The sequence below is a fragment of the Eschrichtius robustus genome, chromosome 2 (genome assembly GCF_028021215.1).
Source record: "Eschrichtius robustus isolate mEscRob2 chromosome 2, mEscRob2.pri, whole genome shotgun sequence".
In the NCBI taxonomy this organism is placed as follows: Eukaryota; Metazoa; Chordata; class Mammalia; order Artiodactyla; family Eschrichtiidae; genus Eschrichtius; species Eschrichtius robustus.
In genome coordinates, this window is record NC_090825.1 from 28,111,698 (window position 1) to 28,133,657 (window position 21,960).

General features: G+C 44.8%; 1 protein-coding gene across 1 annotated transcript in view; it reads right to left on the reverse strand.

Moving 5' to 3' along the window:
* SLC45A2 (solute carrier family 45 member 2) overlaps positions 1-20,872 on the reverse strand; it is a 32,751-nt gene extending 11,879 nt beyond the window's left edge. Inside the window, exons 1-3 of the mRNA XM_068535211.1 lie at positions 20,488-20,872; positions 18,091-18,267; positions 964-1,289 (exon numbers count right to left, since the gene is read on the reverse strand). Of these exons, the coding sequence (XP_068391312.1) occupies positions 964-1,289; positions 18,091-18,267; positions 20,488-20,872 (888 nt within the window). The remainder of the gene's footprint in view (positions 1-963; positions 1,290-18,090; positions 18,268-20,487) is intronic.
* Positions 20,873-21,960: the final 1,088 nt, after the last annotated feature.

Sequence of the window (21,960 nt, forward strand, 5' to 3'; positions counted from 1 at the left end):
GAGGCAGGCATAATCTATAATAGCTACTTACCTTTCGTAAACCCTGCCTTGTTTTGTTCCTTAAACCCTGACATTATTTTTCTTTATTTTCAAAGTAATACTTGTCTATTATAGAAATGTTGAATATACTGAAGGGTTTAGAAAAGAAAATGAAAACCACCTGTTAGCCCATCACCCAGAGACAATAACTTCAATTAACATTTTGGGTATATATCCTTTCTATTTTTTCTCTGTATCTGTGTAGCTTTTCCCACAATGGAGATCATTTTGTATATGTATGTGTGTTTTATCTGATATATTATGTCTTAAATAAATCTTCAAAAACACACAGATCTTTTAATGATTGAATGGGTTCCATTGTATGGCTCTTCCATGATTTCCGTGCTGCCTTGCAGAACTGCACAGAAAGGGGGCTCTGTCCTAACTGAGATCAGCAGGGAGTGTGAGTGTTCTCCCCCAGGTAGCCTGGAGCCGCAAAGGTTTAAGCAGGTCTCCGGAAACCTATATTCTCATATTTTCTCTATTTACTGTGTGATCAAGATAAAATGAAGGCTTCATCCCAATAACCTCTTAGTTCCTCCAGTTCCCTACCCAGGGATGCTGTTATTTGGAATACAAATTTATAATCCTAATCTAAGAAGTGAAGATACTTCTTGTGTCCTGAGGATGATTCAAGGCTTCTCTTATGGCCTTACATTTTTCAACTGGCTTCATCTTCCCTGGTTTCATGGTCTGAAAAGAGTAAGAGACAGGAGGACTAGAAGAAAATGCACACATTTTTCTATTAGGTGCAAAGTTTTAATTCCAAGGGATAACAGCTACTGGGGATTTGAGGATTCACAAGACTTTTCGCATCAAATAAGCAAACAAAACAAAGACAAAGAATAATTTTTAAAAATCTGAACAAAAGGCAAGAACAAGAATATTTTTCCTAAGTTAATAAAAAAGAATTTGCATCTTTACCTGTTCAGCAGGATTTTTGTTTTTTTCTCCCTGCAGCGCCAGCTCTGGGTTTACGTAACCATTTTTAACTTTCTCAATAGACCCATACTCATACATTCTGTCTGATGACAATGCAAGGTCCTGAGGGCCTTGCTGTGGGGGAATGTCCTTGGCAGCATCTCTAAGTGGGGCTTCAGGGATACTGCACAGATGGATAATAAAACACAAAGTGAGCACCAACGAGGAGAAGAAGAACATGACCTGGAATTCTGTGCCCAGCAGTCTTCCCAGTTCCAGGTGGGCCCAGTCGATGGCACCCAAAAGGTAACCCAGGGCACCTCCTAAACCTGCAAAGCAAGAAAGAGCTGTATTAGCATTATTTAGAAGCATCTTCTCTTTCCATTTCCTTCAGTGGGAAAGCTCCCTGAGGACAGCGTAGGCAGCCTGGTTATGATGGGAGAAGCTAAGACACCTGGTTATGATGGGAGAAGCTAAGACACGCCAGGAAGCATGGGTTCAAGGCCTGGCTCTAGCATGTACTTGCTGTGACCTTGGACTTCCTCACTTGTCATTTGGGGATGATAATAAAAAAGCAACCTACTGGTAGGGTCACGACTGGAAAATGGACTAGTGCCAGACACATAGTAAGCGCTTAGTAAATGTTACCACCATCTGAAGTCCTACAGCTTTCTAAACTGCACTCTCAACACTGCTTAAGAACTAAAATTCCTGGCCCTAAAGGGCTCCAAAGAAAACCAGTTTCTGACTGCAATAAAATATAATTATGTATTGTTGTTGATCTATTAATAAGCTTCTTAGGGTGACACAAGTTTGCAGAGACCTAACAGCCTTAGAATCTGTCTTCTTTCATCTATGAAAAGCTAAAGGTGTAGGTGGAGGGATAAATTAGGAGTTTGGGATTAACAGATACACACTACTGTATATAAAATAGATAACAAAGACCTACTGTACAGCACAGGGAACTATATTCAATATCTTGCAATAACTTATAATGAAAAAGAATCTGAAAAAGTATATATACATATACATATATGTATAACTGAATCACTTTGCTGTGCACCTGAAACATTGTAAATCAACTATACTTCAGTAAAATAAAATAAAAAACAAAAAAAAGCTAAAGGTACTTGTTCCCAGTTGACAGCCACAGAAAAAATAAAAACAAAAGCTTAAACATGAATTTTTAAAAATCTTATCCTCTCACAGGACCTGGACCTGAAGTCTTCCTGGTGTTTTCTTTACCCGCTTACACTTAAAGACAGTGTGACCTGAGGGAGGAAGGACTTCTCAAAATCGATCCTGCCCTTATGGTCTAATATTTGAAATTCTACCATTAGTGATTCATTCTTTTGGGTTCCTGTTTTAAAAAGCAAGTGCTCCTGGTACGGACAAGACATTGCATGTCTCAGCGCCAAAATACTAAGTGCTCCTCAGATGGTCCTTCTGGCAGCAGGCACCAGTGACATCTGAGAACACCGGGCTGCAGCGGGGGTGTACCATGGGGTGGGAGGTTGTCCAGGGAAGTAAGCAGATGAATGCCAAACACACCTTCTACCTACATCACAAGCTTTCGTAGGGCTGATCCTCTGGCAAATACCTTTACATATCAACCTCCCATTATGCCTTACCAAAGACAAATATCTACCTAGTCAGATCAGCTTTCTGTTTGTTTGTTTTTATTTTTCTTGTATGAGTGAAGGCTCCATTTTATTTCCCAGATAAAGACAACATCCCCACAAATCAGAGAATCAACAAAGAAAACAGAGCTTAAGGAATTCTCTATCTCTAACCCTAAACATTTAAACTTACATAAACTCTGACCCCAGGAACACAGATCTGAACGCCAAATAATATGAATCCTAATTTATCCAGAATGGTGGAAGAATGGATGATTCTGGTGACTTCACATTCTGTCTAGCTGCAATTTATCATAGAGGATATTTACAGACAAACAACTGTTTAACCATTGAATTCCAAAAAGACGGCATCATTATGATGCCCTGAGTGACAAAGCATTTTAAGGTGGAATTATGGGAAATGGTGGCCAATGGGGTGCAATGAAAAAACATGTTCTCTGCCAGCAAGGAATATGTGGCCTAGTTATGGGTGATGTGCAAATATATAAACAGATCAATGGCACATACAGTGACCTGTTGGGACGGAGGGCGCCCTGGTAGGCTCCGAGAAGGGAAGGCCCTTGAGGTGGTCACACTGTTGCTGATTCAGAGGGCAGCTCTGGGACATATGGTGCGTCTGGATCGCCATTAGACAATGATGCTCTTTATTCAACCATGGAGATGCCGTGGATGTCAGAGGTCGTGTGCTGAGTCAAGTACTCAACCGAAAAGAATGTACTAAAAGCCCAGCACTATTTGAGGGTCTATCTAAACCAGGGTTTCTCAATCTCAGCACGACTGACATTTGGGGTTGGATAATTCTTTCTTGGAGGCTGTTCTGTGCATTGTAGGATATTTCGCAACATGTCTGGCCTCTCCCACTAGATGCCAGTACAACTTCTCCACTGGTTTTGACAACCACAAATGTCTCCTGACATTGCCTAATGTCCCTCACGGGGCTAAATGGGCCCCAGCTGAGAACCCCTGATCCTAATTAACCCTATGAAAAACTTACACATTCCGTTTTCAAAACTATCATTTGTAACTAGATCAATGGTTGTCATACTGCCATTAAGTTCTCCTATCATGTATGCCTCTTTCCTTCAAACTTATTGTTCCACTGAGCAGAGAAAATATAGAACAGAGGACCCCTGCCCATTTGAAAGAATTGATGTGTGAAATAAATCCTCCACTGTGCAACAGAATGGTGGCTTTATTTTATGAATACAAATATGTGGATATAAACATAATGGATTTATATTAAATATTGACTCGAACACTTGAGTCCTACAATTGAAGGGTTTCCTAGTCTAGTTTTGCGTCCACTAGTGTCGTGTATTTCAATAAATATTTATTGAGTACTAAATATATATAAAAAAACGCTACTAACTTCTGGGGATATAAACATAAATAAGCCACAGTACCCCAATCGCCTCCTCCCCAGAAGATAGTTATAAGCAGAAGAAGCAGATAAGTAAACAGCTGCTTTAAAAAAAACTGTAAAAAATGATGTGAGAACTGTGGGCTGGGTACTCAAACAGTAGAGAGGAGCTCTGAAGAGTTTATTTATTATTACAGAATTCCTCTTAATTAGCAGTGAAGCTCATAAGAGTTTAATATATCAAGGAATCCGAAGATTTTAGAGGTAGAAGGATGTGTGTAGCTCGTCTAGTTGAATTAGATAAGAAAACCGCAGGCTACAGCGGGTAAGTGACAGGAGACCATGTAGAAGGAAGGGTTTGTAATTATGCTGATTTCAATGCCCACCTGTGTGTTTTCTAATCATGTGACCTTGGGCGCTTCTCTGAAAATGGGGGCGGTGATCCCTCCTTGTATGAGTGTTGTGAGGGTTAACATGATAATACATGTAAAGCACCAGCACATATAGTGGCAGAACGAGGTCCCAAACCAAGGGCCCTGTTGACTTCCTACAGAAACCCTAATCCCAAAGCCTCACCCAGAAGCTGGAGAAGCTGACAGCTGCACGGAGGGTGACGATCTGCCTGGAGCTGGCCGAAAGGACTTCGTCATTCTAGGCCCAGTGACTAGAATTGGGGGCTCATTCTGAGGGCTGAGACCTGGGCTAACCCCTGACCTAGTGTGGCCTGTAGCAAGTACCATGGAAAAAATATGTATCTCAAACCTGGAAAAGAGTTAGAACTGTTTAAGAGCCTGATCTTTAAAAACATCGTTATAAAGCAGCACTTCTGAGACTTCAATGTGCACATGAATCACACAGATGTCTTGTTAAAATACAGGTTGTCTTAGTCCATTCGGGCTGCTATAACAAATACACCATAAACTTGGTGGCTTATAAACACCAGACATGTCTTTCTCACAGTTCTGGAGGCTGCGAAGTCCAAGATCAAGGTGCCAGCAGATTTGGTGTCTGGTGAGGACCCACTTCCTCATTGACAGCCATCTTCTCATTGTAATCTCACTTGGTAGACGTGGCAAGGGAACGTTCTTGGGCCACTTTTATGAGGGCACTAATTCTGTTCACGAGTCTTCCTGACCTAATCACCTTCTAAAGGCCCCATCTCCTGAGAGCATCACATTAGGCAGGAGGTTTTCAACATATGGATTCTGGGGGGCACAAACATTCCATCTATAGCACAGGTTCTGATTTTAAACATGCAGGTGTAGGCTGAGGCTCTGCATTCCTTTCAAGCTCCCCAGTGATACCACGGCTGCTAGCCCAAATATCACTTTCTGAGTACTCAGGTGATAGAGCAGTTTCCAAGCAACCTGCTCCATCCTCATCTGATATTCTTGGGAATGAGACTTTATTGTCATAGGATATTTGACCAACAAGCCACAATTGATAAAGCACAATGATGTGCAGTCCTGTAAAACTAAGGATAATTCGCAGATATTAATAGGGTTCTATGATTTGTAACCATGCTTTTGTAACCTGGTAGAACTATTACAGAGGAGTTATAGTTATATTGCCTTGTAGAAGGTTAATCAGATTTGTATCTAACTTAGTATTTTTTTTCTTTTACTAAACACACACACATATACATTTATCCTGCAAGAACTTGGGGAAACTGTTCTTTACGTCTTCCCTGTCGGTTCCCTCACTAATCAGTTAAGTAAAACATGCTACAAGTATCTGAAAATATTTCCAATCTTCTCTTCTCTCGGGGAAGCGGGGAAAAACAAGCAAAATGATTTTGTTCGTCCCAAAGCTACTGTGAGACATAACTAAAAGTTAGAACATGCCTTGAAGGAATAGTAGGCCACTGGGGACATTATTTTACTAGGCACCATATTAAAACTCTGTATGGAAACATTTAACTTTATCTATTCACACCTTCAGGTATGATGAGGGCCAGCAGAGGGCTGTAGGAACTTACTGAATGCTTTACTTTTTACTGCCTCCGCTTAAACTAAGAATTTTATCTTCAAAATAGTCTCCTAAACAAAGCCTAGTCGTCGCAGCCGTAACAGAGGTTAGCATCAACTCCCACGTCTACATCCAGGTTACATTTATCTCTGCTGCCAACACCAGCCTCCCTGGGGCTCCTGGAGTCAATCCCCAGGCTACTGGCCAAATAATAAGCTGGAGTATCCAAAGGGCACCTGCTGCAATGTTAGATAACCAGCCTTTACGAGGAAGGGCCCACAAGTGGTCCAGCCTTCTTTATAAAGAAGGCTCCTCCTTCACAGAGCCAGGCCGTGATGTCAAACTCACACCAGAGCCAATCCCATGAGAGTGAATGGCTCGGCAGACAGATATTGTATTTCATAACTAATGATACAGGTTGAACAATGGTTCCTCCTGGAAGACGTCCAAGTGTATAGAAATATGTATTATTTTTTCTTTTGTTCACAACTATAATAGGTAAAATAGGAAACTGGGAGAGTTTCAGGACCAAGGAATCTAAAGAGAGTCTGTCTGAGTCAAACGCGGCACATACCACGTGCCTGGAACTGCTTCCCTGCTTCAGGTGTGTGACTGAACAACCTCCACGCTGATGGAGAAAGAGCTCAAGGTGAGAGAGCTAGCAGTGTGCTGCCAGCTTCCATACCTCAGCAAGGTGACAGACGAAAGACTTCCACATTCCCGGGAGGCTCATGAGAGAGTCGTTCTGATTCTTTTCTACGTGTTCAGAAAATAGCAATGAAAGTGTCAGACTAGGGGCTTCCCTGGTGGCGCAGTGGTTAAGAATCCACCAGCTAATGCAGGGGACACGGGTTCAAGCCCTGGCCCGGGAAGATCCCACATGCTGCGGAGCAACTAAGCCCGTGCGCCACAACTACTGAGCCTGCACTCTAGAGCCCGTGAGCCACAACTACTGAGCCCATGCGCCTAGAGCCCATGCTCCGCAACAAGAGAAGCCACCGCAATGAGAAGCCCACGCACCGTAACAAAGAGTAGCCCCCGCTCACCACAACTAGAGAAAACCTGCGTGCAGCAACGAAGACCCAATGCAGCCAAAAAAAATAAAATAAAATAAATACATTTATTAAAAAAAAAAGAAAGTGTCAGACTAGGTTCCTACCTACACCAAACACATACACACTAAATCCCAGAGAGCTAACATAAGTACCAGCTACTAGGTGTGTATGAGTGTGTGTGTGTGAGAGAGAGAAAGAGAGACCTTGACCCCATTTGTTTCTCAGTAGAAACTGATGAAGCACTACTCTCACCAAGAACTGTGCTGGGAACCGGAGATACAGCAATGAACAACACAGACACGACCTGCGCTCCTGGAGGCTCAGTGTACCAGAAACAGAGAGAAGACACAAGCAGACCTGACACTCCTTTACATTTACAAGGCAACTTGTCTCTTAAGAGATGCGAGATAATACATCTAAAGTACTCACAATGGTTTCCGTCTGCCCACAACTACCCTGGTATTTCCCTGGGCCCTTCCTTCACAGTCAAGCTGAGCCAGGATGCCTCATTGCTTGGGGGACGGACATGAAAGTAGAAAGCAGAGAAACAAGAAGGTATCTCCTTGCTTCTGAGTTTCAAAAGCCCTTAGGCTCCAAAGGCATAGATGGTAGATTCAGTAGAAAATGTGATTTAACAACAAGGCTTCCGCCAGGAAGCCGAGGCAGCACAGGTTCAGGAGTGAGAGCGAGTCCTTCCTTCATGATGGTGGGTCTGAATGTGCACCACGGCGTCCACCACAGCCTAACCACTGAGCTGCTCACGTGGGCCTCTTGGAGGAGGTTCTGCGAGCAGCCCCTCCAGGACCCCAGGAAGCGTCTCATGCTGCAATCCATCCTACATCCTGCTCACCCTCAGCTACCAGCTCTGCTAGGCCCAGTGGATTACTGTGATCACACAGTGGCCCCTTCTCCGAGAAACCTAGGCCTTGGTCACCGTGACCGTCTGGGGGCAAGAGTGCTGCACATGGCCATTTACCATCAAAATTGGGCAAGGGGGGCCTTGCTCCTGCCCCATGTGGAGCAGCCCTCCCTCCTCCTGCGGACCAGAGTCAAGTGGCCCTGTCTGTGACCCAGGCATGAGAAACAAAGGGGCATCCAGAGATCTTAGGTCAACGGCACCTTTTTGTGCCACCTGAAGGAAGCTTTGGGAAACAGAACTTCTGAACCCACAGAGCCCAGAGCAGCAGGGCTAGAGAGCATGAAGTCACCAGTGGTCCAGGAAACAACAAGAGGCAGAGCTGCCCAGCCCTGCCCTGGGGTCCTGGACCCATGTATTCCACCTATAGGCACACAGCACCTCATAGAGGCCTTTGACCTGAGGGCTAACTGGAGCCGGGAGGGGTGCCCACCCTCTGCTTGGTCCAGTGGGGTGGTAAGGTGTGGGACGTGACTGGCAGACCCAAGCCTGTGCTCCCATCACTGGGGATGACATATGATGTGGACTCCTGAGCAGGGTCAGCGCTCCGAGTTCCTGAGGGGGGCAACTGAGGTCTGGGAGCAGTACTGGCAACCACACCCAGGTACACGCTTCCCCTCTGGGGCAAGGGTCCAATGAAAGTAACTTGCTTGCAGCTCTGCCCTTCACCCTGGTGTTCGGGCCACCCCTGAGTGGGCTGGAGTGCAGGCCCCATCTGCGGCCAGCCATGTCCCTCACACTGAGCTGACCAATGGAGAACCGGGCTGGGAATTCTTCCTTCCCCATCATCTGGTCCCAAGGGGATCCCCCTGCAGCCCCAGGTGTGAGCCGAGGGACAGGCCTTGGGAAGCAGTGGTGGATGACACAGAGTCAGGACAACCTGCTTGTTTGACCTGGAATGCTCCACGTCCATCCTTGAATGCATTGCTGCTGGACTAAACTGTCAACCAAAAGACAAACACACAATGCAAGAGCTGTGAGATCTGTAGGAGCCTTGTGATCCAGCCTGCTGAGCAAGCAGAAGAACAAAGAAATGCTATGCTTCCTTGATGGCCAGGCGGCTCCAAGAAGTCTGCAATCTGCCTTCACCCTCAAATCTCAAATCTTCCCGCTTCCCCTTTTCCCTTCGCACAAAAGAAGCCCAAATTCTACCCCGAATTAAGATGGTTCTTTAGGAACCATCTTCTTGGTTTGCTGGTTTCTGAATAAAGTCACTATTTCTTCCCCATCAAAAATAAAATAAAATTTAAAAATTTTAAAAAATTAAAAAAAAAAACCAAGGCTTCCCAGGGTAGGCAGGGCATTCATGATGGGTGTGCATATATTGGCGAATCCCTACGGCAGTGGTGGCTGTGCTCCTTCCTCCTTGGGCTTAGTTGGGGTGGGAGGATGGGAGGTGGGGAGCAGAACCTCCTGCAGGTAGCTTGGGGGACCCAAGAGCAGAAGGGACCAGTACTTTATTTCCTGGGAAGACCCCAGGGGGACATTAAGACCTCAAGAAAGAAACGGCTATGCGGTGGATGGAGACAGATGAGCTTGTGTGTCAGGCTCTGTCCTAGGTGCTTGACATTTACGACTCATACAATCCTCAGAACAACCCTTTGAGGAAGGTACTACCACTGATTCTTATTATTAGTGGTAGTTACGTTCTAGAAAGTCTCCACAAGCCCTGAATTCGTGAATAGTAAACTACTGCTCTGAGGGGAAATACAGTGTTAAGTTCCTGTGAGCCTCTAGTCTCATTTTCATCAACTGATCAACATACAACCTTGTTTTACGTGTGTTTCTGCTTAAAGATATCTTATTTAATATACGGTAGTTTCATTAACATGGAACCCATGGCTAACAGCACTATAACCCACACCTGAACAAAACTTATTAAACATATTTTCTCCATAAGACACATCACAACGTTCTTGCACTTATGAATCTGAGACAGTGCTTTCAGCACCACATTTAGGGCTGCTGTAAATAGTGAAATCACCAAAAAAAAATGCAAAGAAAAAAATTGGCACTAAATATACCAGTAAAGGGACATCTGTTTACAGTGTGAGAATCAAAACAAGAAGTCAGAGTGTCACCTTGATCAACCACAGCCGGGAACAAGCACATGGGGTGACTCAAAATTTTTCTCCTCCACTCTGCAGATGCCTGCAATGATCTCAAACAAGCTGCAAGTATTGATTTTGACGGCACAAATAAATTTTAGTGAGCAGATGACTTCACATACACAGAATCCATGAATAACGAGGATCAACTGTATTTTTATCTCTATTTTAGAGACAAGGAAATCAGAGCACGGAGAGTTTGCAGCTCACAGAGCTCCCCTCATACGGGCAGGCGTGGGAAGAGCAGAATGGCATGGGGGTGGAGGGAGCCGAGAATCCCTGGGTTCTGAAGGGGCCCTGAAGACAAGGATGAGAGCGAACGCAACTGTGACCAGTTTAGCCTGACCACTGAGACACTGTGGGACCAGCGACAGCCCAGTAAATGCCAGTGTGAACACATGATGCTAAAACCCAGATCCTCCCTGCCCTGAAACCTTTCTACTCTAAGCTCTCAGAATTTAGATGCAACCCTTGGGGAAAGGGGTGGGAGAATATTCCAAAGGGACTGACACTAAGTTTCCTCCATCCTGTGCCAATGGGGCTTAACACAGACGCAATTAAATTAAGTTTGGGGTTTGGGATTCACACCCATTTCAGACATGAAGATTCACCCAACATTTTCCATTACTGAGCATCGGTTATGCTGTAGGCTAAGAAATTTGCAGCAAAGCAATGCCAGAATCATATACTTCTTAATCAAACACACGCACGCAGAGAACTGGGGGAGTGTTTGCCCCAGAGGGTAAGAGCACTGAGACTGCACTTTGTGTTCCTGTGAAAGCTGCTGACATGTCTAATGCAATAATGGTTCCCATAAAAGCATTCACCTTATCTCAACATTTTCTAAAGGCAAGTTTCTTGATTTGAGTCTATGAATGACTACTGCTACCCTAATTCAGAGAAGGTTCTTGAAACTTCTCATTTTCTGACGTGACATGTAAAATCTGACTCCTGTTCTTGCTTAAAGATTAGAAATGGTCAAGTCATTAATTGGCCCAATTCTGGAGCCATTTGTGGCTTCCATGAGTTTTCTTTAAGCCTGCAGAACTAATATTTTAGTTCTGAGTTGCAACAGTTCATTTTACTGTAAGGTAAATTGTTGAGCACTTTGCAAAATGCTTTAACTCCTCCTAATGGTGACCAAACAACATGGAGCACCTACGCTAGAGTGAAAATGCTCAGGACTAAGTCACGAGCTGGATCAGGCAGCCCTGGTGGACACGGCAGGTCCTCTCGGCACCCCCGTCCCAGTCCTTTCTCCAGCAGCCGCTGCGGTGACCAGGTCTGAGCTAGCCTGGGCCCTCTTTGCTCAGGTACCTTGCCTGAGGGAACCCACACTCAGGTGGGGCAGCACTCACACAAGGGAGGTTAAAACCCATGGGATCACCCTTGACCGGTGGAGACTGGAGCCAGTGCATTCAGCTCCCCCACTTGATCCTCCCAGCTGGAGAGTTCCGAGACGCACTTCGTAAGGCTCCCTGGAGGGTCCTGGTGAGGTAGAGGCAGCCACTGAGAGCAAAGGCCAACTCTGTAATGCTTCCTGTATTGGCCTGTTCCACTCCCCCCATTCGCTCACTCTCAACCTCTGGAATCCTTTCCCCAATAAGCTATGTGCATACAGACCTTCTCTGGGGCTCAGCTTTGAGGTGAATCCAAACAAAAGCATGACCCAGGTCTTTGGTTGGCTGGCTGGCTGGCTGGCTGGCTTCTGCCCCTAGTCCAGTCTACCGCTACTCAGCTCTGTGACCTTGGGTTAGTCACTTACCTCTTGGCAACACAGCTTCCTCATAGGTAAAATGAGGATGTTAAAATAGAATATTGGTCTCATCAATATTTCTTCAGCATATTCCCAGAACTATTCTAAGCACTGGTGATACAGCAACAAACAAGAAAGATAATATTCCTGTCTTCAGAGAGCTTATATGTTGGCTATAGAGGCAGACAGTAAACAACAAACAAATGAACAAATAATATATTATCAGGTAATCAGGAACACATCACTGAGGAGGGGCTATGTGACCAGATTGTAACAAAGAGTGAAAGCAAACCAAGCTGGCCAATTGGTATCTGGGGAAAGATTTCTGGCAGACAACGAAGTCAGGGGAAAATGCCCTCAGGGGCTCCCTTCTCTAACCTGCCTTTGAGATTCTTTGAGAGGTAGGTGCTGAAATGGGAAAAGAGATGGCTGTTTGGAGACATTAACTGTTTTGCCCTAAGTTATTCACGTCACCCTCAAAGCTGAAGTTTCTGTATCCTGGCTTCTGCTCTGGCCACATCCTCTCCAAGCTGCCTGAGTGAGGCGATATGAAAGTTCACCGGGGGCAGAAACTTCAAAGGGAACCCAGCTCATGAAAGAAATCCACTCATGCAGCAATGAGTCCTAAAGGAGAAGTTAAAACCGACTCTAACATGAAACGTGGCTTCTTTCCACTTGTATAGGTTTGGTCAAAGGGGCCCATATCTGAAATTTCTTTTTAGGACTCATTTTGTTAGTTCTTAATTATTTCTAATCTGAGCATTTGTTTCACTAGCATTTTAATGCATACTTTGAAGTATTAAAGAAACAGAAAAATCAAAAGAGGCTGAGCCTAAGAAGTTACCCATTCTTCTTCCAAAGATGTACATGGGGCAAGTTTCTCACTGAGTCATTATACACAAATAAAACTTTCACAGGTCCGGCGGGAATGGAGGAAATCTAGTACATATAAACATTTCGTGTTGAAAGGTTAAATGGTTCCTTGCTCTGGACCTGGGACCATTTGCCAGGATACTAATAAGTAGCATTGTGTAGAGATTCACACCGCTGTGAGGAAACAAAAGTTCAGAAATACTAAGGCGACTCAGCAGGAGGAGGAGCCAGGATGTGAACTGGGACGGCCTTTACCATCATGTCTGGTCCCAGCCGCCTTTGGTGGGATGGAGCCCGCTGCTAAGGAGAGCAAGGCCTTGGGTTAATTTAGCAACATAGGCTTGGTGAGAAGCATTCTGACACAAGGCAGGAATCTCCTTCTGGTGAGTGTGGGTTCCACAGCCTCAGATGCACCCAAAGGTGAAGGCATGGGGTGAAGGGATGAGGGTGGATCCACTAAACACAGCATAGCTACCACATTCGCCAGGGATGGAGGGCAGATAGAGTTACCCTTACACATAAGAGACAGAAGAAGCTGGAGGACTAAAATGTCCTTCTGGAAGCCAGTAGGGTCTTTTCTTAAAAAAAAAAATCAGAAATATGCTGGAAAATATTTTGGCAGTGAACCCTTTGACACTTACTCACAAAGCATTTGGAATTGTTGGGCCTGGACTACAGCTCTGAAATAAGTAAAAAAGAATTTCAGGCTTCCCTGGTGGCACAGTGGTTGAGAATCCGCCTGCCAATGCAGGGGACACGGGTTCGAGCCCTGGTCTGGGAAGATCCCACATGCCGTGGAGCAACTAGGCCCGTGAGCCACAACTACTGAGCCTGCGCTCCGCAACAAGAGAGACCGCGACAGTGAGAGGCCCGCGCACCGCGATGAAGAGTGGCCCCCGCTTGCCGCAACTAGAGAAAGCCCTCGCACAGAAACGAAGACCCAACACAGCCATAAATAAATAAATAAATTAATAATAATTAAAGGTGCTAATAATTAAAAACAAAAAAAGAATTTCAATTTACTCGAATGATTGGATTCCTCAGGTAAATGGTATCTTGCTGATGATGAAAATCAAAATGGGCCCTAAAACTGAACATGACTTTATTATAAAATGCTTGTTTCAAGCAGAATGTTATAGACATCTCTTTGCCAAGTTCAAGTAAATTCGGGAGGTCTGGCATGTATGCAAAAACTAAGCAAAGTGATAATGCACTGCTCATTATTTTTCTCTCCATTTTTTAATGTGGTCTACCATTCAGAGCAAGGACACCACAGTGGGGTCACACATCCATGTTTAACTCAACAGAATTCAACGATTCACACTTTAAAAAGAGGGAGAGAGAGAGCAAGAAAGATAAAAAGAACATTTTAAATAATATGGGTTGTCCTATCTGCTATTCTGTTAATCGAGCCCATGTCCAGAAGTAAACCCTAAAGAGGAGATGAATCTGCAGATGTATTTACCTGTATCCATCACTATGCAGATCTATATACACAAAACGAGGTCTACTGTATTTTATGAATGATCTGAGAGGTGTTTACAAATAATGTGGACTCTCTGTGATTATCACTTAAGCAGGGACTTTAGAATCTAAACTTTAAATAAGGTGAGACTTACTTGTTTTATAGGAGGAAGGTATTTTAAGTTGTTTTTTTCTAGTAGAGGAAAGAACTTGCTTTGAGCCATCCACACACCCTTGGGGGTCCCCCTATAGCCAGAGACAGTTGGCTGAGGTTCATGCTGGTCAAGAGACAAAGCAAGGTAACTAAATAAGCATATTCATCTGATCGCTGCGATTTGTAAAACTTCCCAAAATACAAGCAGGGTTATAAAACCTAGAGTCTCTTTTTACATAGCTAACACTTCTAAGTGCCTGCTAATGGCAAGGCAATGAGTTGGAAGCCATGGGAGTTTGCAGGTGAATCTTCATGTTTTTACAAATCTTGTAGTTTACAAATCTTGTAGAAGAGATGGATAAATCCACCGTGAGTTATAATTCAGGAGAGAATGTGAATATAACAAATGTGATCAGGTAAAAGTGTGAATATGACTTTAAAATGTAACTACCTCTTCATTATTCACTAAGAGATTGCGATTTGTAACTACCTCTTCATTATTCACTAAGAGATTGCGATTTGGAAGCTCTGGCTGTCACTTTCTTACAATAGTCTTGGTCTTTAATTGTACTCATGAGGCTAATACTCAGTTGTGTTTGTATTCTATGTGGTAGCTACTAGTTTTGGCCTATTCAGTATTAATAACTACCCCTTCCTCCTGGCTAACAGAACCCCAATTTGATTCAGGGATATGCTCCCCACCCCCCAAAATACCCTCTCTTTTTTCCAACCTCCCAGGCCCCTGGATGCTCATGTGACCTAATTGTGCCCCATGAGAAACAAGCAGAAGTCTGTGGGGTTCTAGGAAAGCTTTTGCTTTCTTCATTAAAAGACATATGTTGAAGCTCTAACCCCCAAAGTGACCATATTTGGAGATAGGGCCTTTAAGGCGCTAATTAAGATTAAATGAGGTCATAAGAGTGGGGCCTTAATCCATAGGACTGGGGTCCTGATAAGAGGAAGAGGAGGTACCAGGAGTGCATGCACAGAGGAAAGGCCGTGTGAGACCACAGCGAGAAGATGGCCGGGAGCGAGCCAAGAAGAGAGATCTCACCAGAAACCAACCCTCCTGGCACCTTGATCTTGGCCTTCCAGCCTCCAGAACTGTGAGAACATAATTTCTGTACTTTAAGCCCCCCAGTCTGTGGTATTCAGTTATGGCAGCCCAAGCAGACCACATAGGCCACAGGGGAAGTAAAATTCAGGCTATGTGTATGGTGAACTGTAGCCTCCGCTATCTCTTCCTGCGGGAAGTATCCATTTCATTGACACCTGATGAACTTTTGTGCTTTGATTATGCTGTGGGTGGAGCCTCTGACCAAATTAGAAATTAAGTTTGCCTGCAATTTGGAAGAGAATTGAGGGGCCTTCTCTCTAGGAAGTGGGTAGAAGAAAGTTTCTAAGCAGCTTTGATTTCCAAAGGGAGAAAAGGGGGAAGGGAATTTCAGTGTGAGTAAAGCCCCAGAAGCTGGAAAGGAAAGGGCAGTCTCCTTGGTTTGTTCCATTAATATTCACTTTGAGCACCCACAATATGCTAAGCAGTGGTGGCGGTACAGGGATACAGTGAGTAAAACAGACCTGGATTCTGCCCCTGGGAACACGCTGGGGAACTGCTCAGAGCACAGAGGATGTGGCGGGAGTAACGGGAAACGAAGCTTGAAGTGTAGTGTGGGAACAGATTGTGGGGAGTTTGAACCCTGTCCAGGAATGTGATCTTGATTCAGTAGGCAAATGGGGAGTGATGAAATAAAATTCATATTTTATGGCAAGACGAGAAAAATTTAAACATAAAATGTTCTCTCTGCCCATTTGGGCCTCCATCCTCCCCTTCAGTGTGCATCGTGCATCTGTATTATACATTAACCAGACCCCTGTATAAGACACAGGAATACTTGCTCGATAAGGAGCAATTTTCTCCTGGCACCAGCAAGGTAACCCCTTAGGAGATAACATTCCTTTCTTAATCCTGTTAAGTGGTCACGATGACCCACTACTCACCTTGTATGTGCAGATCTGGACTATGTAAACTGTCAATACGTCATCTGATGTATAACCCTTTGTCTCAGATCTAACTGTGCTCTGACCTCTAATGGGAGGAACAGTTTTAGAGCTCTCTGAGAGACTGTCTCCCGGTTTATAATCTTCAGGTTGGCTTGACTGAAATTCTCTATTTCTTTCTTAGATTGACTGTTGATTAATTCGTAATTTGTCAACAGGAGCCACTGCAGGTCATTGAACAGGAAAGTGCCCCGGTCATAGCTGTCCTTTAGGAATATGAAGCTGGAAGCTACGTGTTGTTTCAGTTGGAATAGGAAGAAATTAGAGACTGGAAAATCAGTTAAAGGATAAGTACGAAAGATACAGTGAAAGCCTAAGCCCAGGTCACGTTTGCTGAGACCACTATACACTAATATCAGTAGAAAACTTCAAGACATTTTATCGAACTCAATAGAAATACTACCATGTGTTAACCTTGGGAAAGTTCCCAAAATACAGGGCTCAGTCTTCTAACACAGAGGCAGCAAAGCAGAGGTTGTTTGGCCAAGACTAACACTGATGTAAGCCGGGAAGGAGTGGCCATATTGCCCAAAGTACTTAGAGCAATAAGACTCTCAGTGTGTCAGGTTCAAAAGCCAAGAAGCCTCCCATGATGTTGCTGTAAGTAATTTGCAGATTACGATAAAGCAGCAGGAACTGTGGGATTTCAGTTAGGAAGATGCAGTTTGAATATTCTGGGACCTTCTAGCTGTAGACAGGGGGCTCGGGGGCCCCACAGACGGGCTGGACTCTTGCTCTCTGTCTGCCCTAGAGCACGGAGGAAATACCCTCTGCTGGGCAGCCCCATCCTTCCAGGGCTCACCAGCCAAATATTTGCTCTAACAACAAATTACTGAGCCAACGGCTTCCGTGCAGGTGCCGCTCTGGGCTGCGGAGACACAAACTGGACAAAACTCCAGATTTTGCTTCTCATGGGACCTACCTGGCCATGGGAGGAGACAGAATATGTCAAAACATAAAATATATTGGCTGGGCGATGAAGACAATCAAATAGAGTCCCCACGAGTAGACACAGAAATGCTCCCAGGCCAGGATCATGCTGTCATCTTGTGCATGACACCCCAGTCCTAGAAAAGTCCTAACTGGAGCTCTATAAATTCATGCTGAACATCAATAGCATTGCTCTAAATGAAGGACCCAACAGCAACCAAAGGAAGCCGGCAATGGCCCCAAGAAATGGAGAGAGCCTCCCGTTGTCCTCCTGGCATGGCCTTTTCCAAACCAGGAGGTTGAGGAAATGCTAACTCTTTATACAACTAAGAAACCTTTAAGACTTGGGGCTTTTTATTTGCTTGGTTTGTTTCTATTTTTGTTTTCAAACGTGATTCTTGGGATACTTGCCACAGAATCATCTGGGGTAGTCAGTAAAAACGCAAATTTCTAGGCCTCACCTCAAACCCACTGAATCAAAATAACTGGAGGAGGGGCCCAAGAAGCTGCATTTTTAACAAGCTCCTAACGCTGATGCTACATATTGCTGATTAAAAAATAAAACAAAACAAAAAATAAAGTCAAGTCTACAAGGCCTCTTTTCATTTTAGTTGTAAAGGTCTCCACAAATGGCTCTTCAGAAAGCTCTTGTATAAACTTCCTTTGCAAAAACTCCACAGCCTGGTCACAAGAGAAATGCACTGGAGGACAGAGCCCGCGTGATGGGAGCAGTCCATCAACGGATCCATTCATTGAAAAAGTCTGAGTGCTGAGACACTGGACGGCTTCAGTGGAAGGGCCTCCCTATCTGGGGAGCCGAAGGATAGACTTTCTGGAATATTCCCTACCTGTGAAGAGGGCATGGTAGTGGAGGCCCCTCTCCTTATCTCGATGGGTGCAGACATCAAATAAGTAGGCTTTGATAGGCCCATCAATGAAGTCAGCAGCAAAATCAAAGAGAACCACACCTATCATGGTGATGCTAATGGCCCAAATCAGCTTCGTCCTTGGGTCAGCAATCAAAGCTAAAAGAGAAACAAACATCGGTCTCCTAAATCCTGGTTTAGAATGATCCGCATTTTTCTTTCCACCCGGACCTCCTGTCATCAAATTATTTCCCTTTACTTTCATTTTGCTTTGCTTTTCCAAATAAGAAACAGCTTCATTATTTTTTCAAGTTTTAAAAATGATGCAGTGAATGTCCAGAAAAGGCAGCTCTCTAGAGACAGAAAGGAGACTGAGCAGTTGCCTAGGACCGTCAGGGAGAAGGAATTGGGGAGTGACTGCTAACGGTTACCAGGTTTCTTTCTGGTCGGGGGCATGAAAATGTTGTGTAATTAGATAGTGATGATGGTTATACAACCTTGAGAATGTATGAAAAAGCACTGAGTTGTACACTTTTAGATGGTGACTTTTATGGTATGTGAATCATCTCTTTAAATAAAGCTGTTTAAAAAAGTATACAAGCTGATTGTAAACCATTCCAACCATATAGAAAAGCTGGGGAGATGCTTCTAGATCCCAGCCCCTAGATCTGGTCATCCTTCAGACATCCCTTTACGCACTAACGTAGAGAGGTGTGCACCTGTGCCCTTATGCAGTGCTTCTCAAACTTCAGAGTGTGTAACCACCACTTGGACAACTTGTTAAAACAGATTGCTGGGCTCCACCTCCCGTGAATCTCCTGCGATTCATCAGTAGGTGGAAGGTGGGGCCTCTAGCAGCCCCCCACTGAGGCTGATGCTGCAGGCCGGCCCCAGGGACCGGTTCCATGGATGACAATTTTTCCACGACGGGGAGTGGGGGGTGGAGACGGTTCAGGCGGTAATGCGAGCGATGGGGTGGGGGGATGGTTCGGGGGGTGACAGGAGCCACGGGGAGCGGCAGATGAGGCTTCGCTCGCTGGCCCCCCTGCTCACCTCCTGCTGTGCGGCCCGGTTCCCGACAGGCCGTGGACCAGCACTGGTCCGTGGCCCGGGGGTTGGGGACTCCTGGGTTGGAGGACTCTCCTTTGAGGAGCACTGACTAATGGGATCGTGTTGTACATGATCATTTCAGTTGATGAAGAGCAACTTCACAGTGTTAACAGCTAAATAACATTCATCCTATGGCTGTGCCACAGTTCACTGACTCACGCACAACTATTTCCCTTGCTTTCAGTTTATTTTTTAAACTTTAATATGTAATATATGCACCTGTTTTTTTTTTAACATCTTTATTGGAGTATAACTGCTTTACAGTGTTGTGTTAGTTTCTGCCGTATAACAAAGTGAATCAGCTATATGCATATGTATAACCCCATATCCCCTCCCTCTTGTGTCTCCCTCCCACCCTCCTTATCCCACCCCTCTAGGTGGTCGCAAAGCACCAAGCTGATCTCCCTGTATGTATCTGTTTTTAAAAATACAGTAAAAAAATAAGTGAAAAATAAGCCTACCCTCCCCCTCTTACCCCAGCCCTTTAGTACTCCTTCCCTATCAGCAACAATTCTTTTCAGGTTTTTTGTAATTTCTTCCAGAAATGCCCTACATTTATAGATTTATGCCGTCTTTTAAATATATACAAATGATAACTGATTATCCTGTCTCATTATCATCCATTCTGCTAGCCTGAGAGTTAATGCTCAAAAAATGTGTGCTATTTTTAAGTTTAACGATTCTTTTCTCAATGCAATATGTACTACCACCAATTACTGACTAATTGGTGGTGGCTGATTAATGGCTAGAAAAAGTGCTCACCATCAGGTTTATGTCCACAATTTGCAGTGCAAAAATGTCCCCTTGAGCTACCAGGCTGATGCCCTGTACCAATTAAAAGACTCCACAGAAAGCTGTGAACATAATTAACTCTTATCTGGACACAAAGTTACATTTATTGTAAAAATTTATGGAGCCATTTGGCAGCTGGTTAATTTGAGAAAGTACTAAATAAGGTATAATGGGCACAAAAAAAACCCTACAATTGATAAATATGTAAAAATATGTAATTTAATAAAATAGGTAAAAATATAATCCTATTTTCAAATTCTCACAATTGAAAAATAATGTATCCTGATGTTTCTAAAAGTAAAGGTGCCTAACCACAGAATTTGGGTCACTCAAAGGTGGAAACTCAGTGTAAGTTAGGAGAGACAATCAGTTTTAACCGATTTCTGACTGTGGTGTAAACAAATCTGCATTCTCCTTTCAGCGAGCTGCATAACAGGACCCTTCTCCCAGCCTGCCCACCTTGTGCTGCCCACTGACCTGATACGATAGCGTCCCCGTTAAGGTACATAGCCATGCCCAGGAGCATCACGACGCCCAGCGTGAGGATGTAGGGTCTCCGCCGCCCCCACCGGGCCCGGCAGTGGTCGCTGGCCAGTCCCACCACGGGCTGCAGCAGGAATCCCAGGATAGGGCTCAGGAGCCACACCATGCTGTAGAGACTCTTGGGCAGGCCCACGCTGAGCAGGACTGGGGTCACGTAGGCCGCCTCCACCGCATAGCAAAACTCCCGGCCGAACATGGCCATGCTGTGCATGACCAGGCTCCCTGTGGGTCTTTCAGGCGGCTCCACAGAGCCGAAGGGGCCCTCCTCAGCGAGGGATTTGTAGGTGTGGATGCCAGGCCGCCCACTGCTGTCGCCCATGGCCACTGGGTGAGGAACCAGCCTGCAAGCCCACCACCTCTTGCGTGGCCCTGGGGTTTGCGCTCCCAGCTGGATTTGACGTGGAGCCTGGCTGAGCGGCCAACAGAGATGGTCAGGCTGGGGGAGGGGCTCAAATTCTTTCACGCCTCTAAGATCACAAGTTATGATGAGAAGGAAGGGGGGTGGGGCCTGGAAAGCATGATGGAGATTAGCTGCTGTGAGCCCTCTGGCTCCTTAGAGTGTTTTTCTAAAAGAGTCTTCCTTTGTACTGTTCTCTCTGCTTCTCTCTCTCTCTCTCTCTCTCTCCCCGCCCCCCCCCCCTCCCCCGCCACACACACACACACACTCTATGACACACAATCACATACAGCTTTGAGACAATAAAGCCCTATAATCCAGATGTTAAGTATGAGTCGATATCTTTTTCTAAACTTTTTCTAGATATAAATATTCTGTCCTCTCCTGAACACAAGTTTTCTACGCACACACATATAGTCAATTAACTAGACTTAAAACAGTGGGAGGTTGCCCCTTCCCCTAAATCACTAGCTCTCTCACAGCACTGTGATATTTTCCTTCAATGCACTTAACACACTTCAGATAGTTCGTGTTTATTCTCCTTCTCCTCTGTTGGTCTTTGATCCCCTTATGAGCAGTGATCTGGTCTGTTTTGCTCATTATGGCATCTAGCATGATACCTGGCACCTAGTAGGTCCTCAATAAACATTTGCTAAAGGAATTACAGAATGAATAAAGTGTATACACAACATTTTGTAATGCCAGTCAACTGCCTGTTTGCTCAGATCCATTCCCTCCCCCTCATACTATGCTCTATACCATAAGGGACTACATTTCCCAGGTTCCCTTGCTCTCTGGCTTCTAGGTAGATTTGTGCAATCAGAGGCACTGGTGGGAAGACTGGGGGCAGGAGAAAGGAAGAAATCAGGATACTTCCTCCCCTCTCTTTCTCCATCCTGAGATGTCTCTGGCAGTGGCTGCACCTCCACTGTGGGTCCAGCTGCCAACCTTAGCTTCTGGGTCCCTATAACACTACCTTTCCCATCGATCCTGAAGCTATGGGAGTGGTC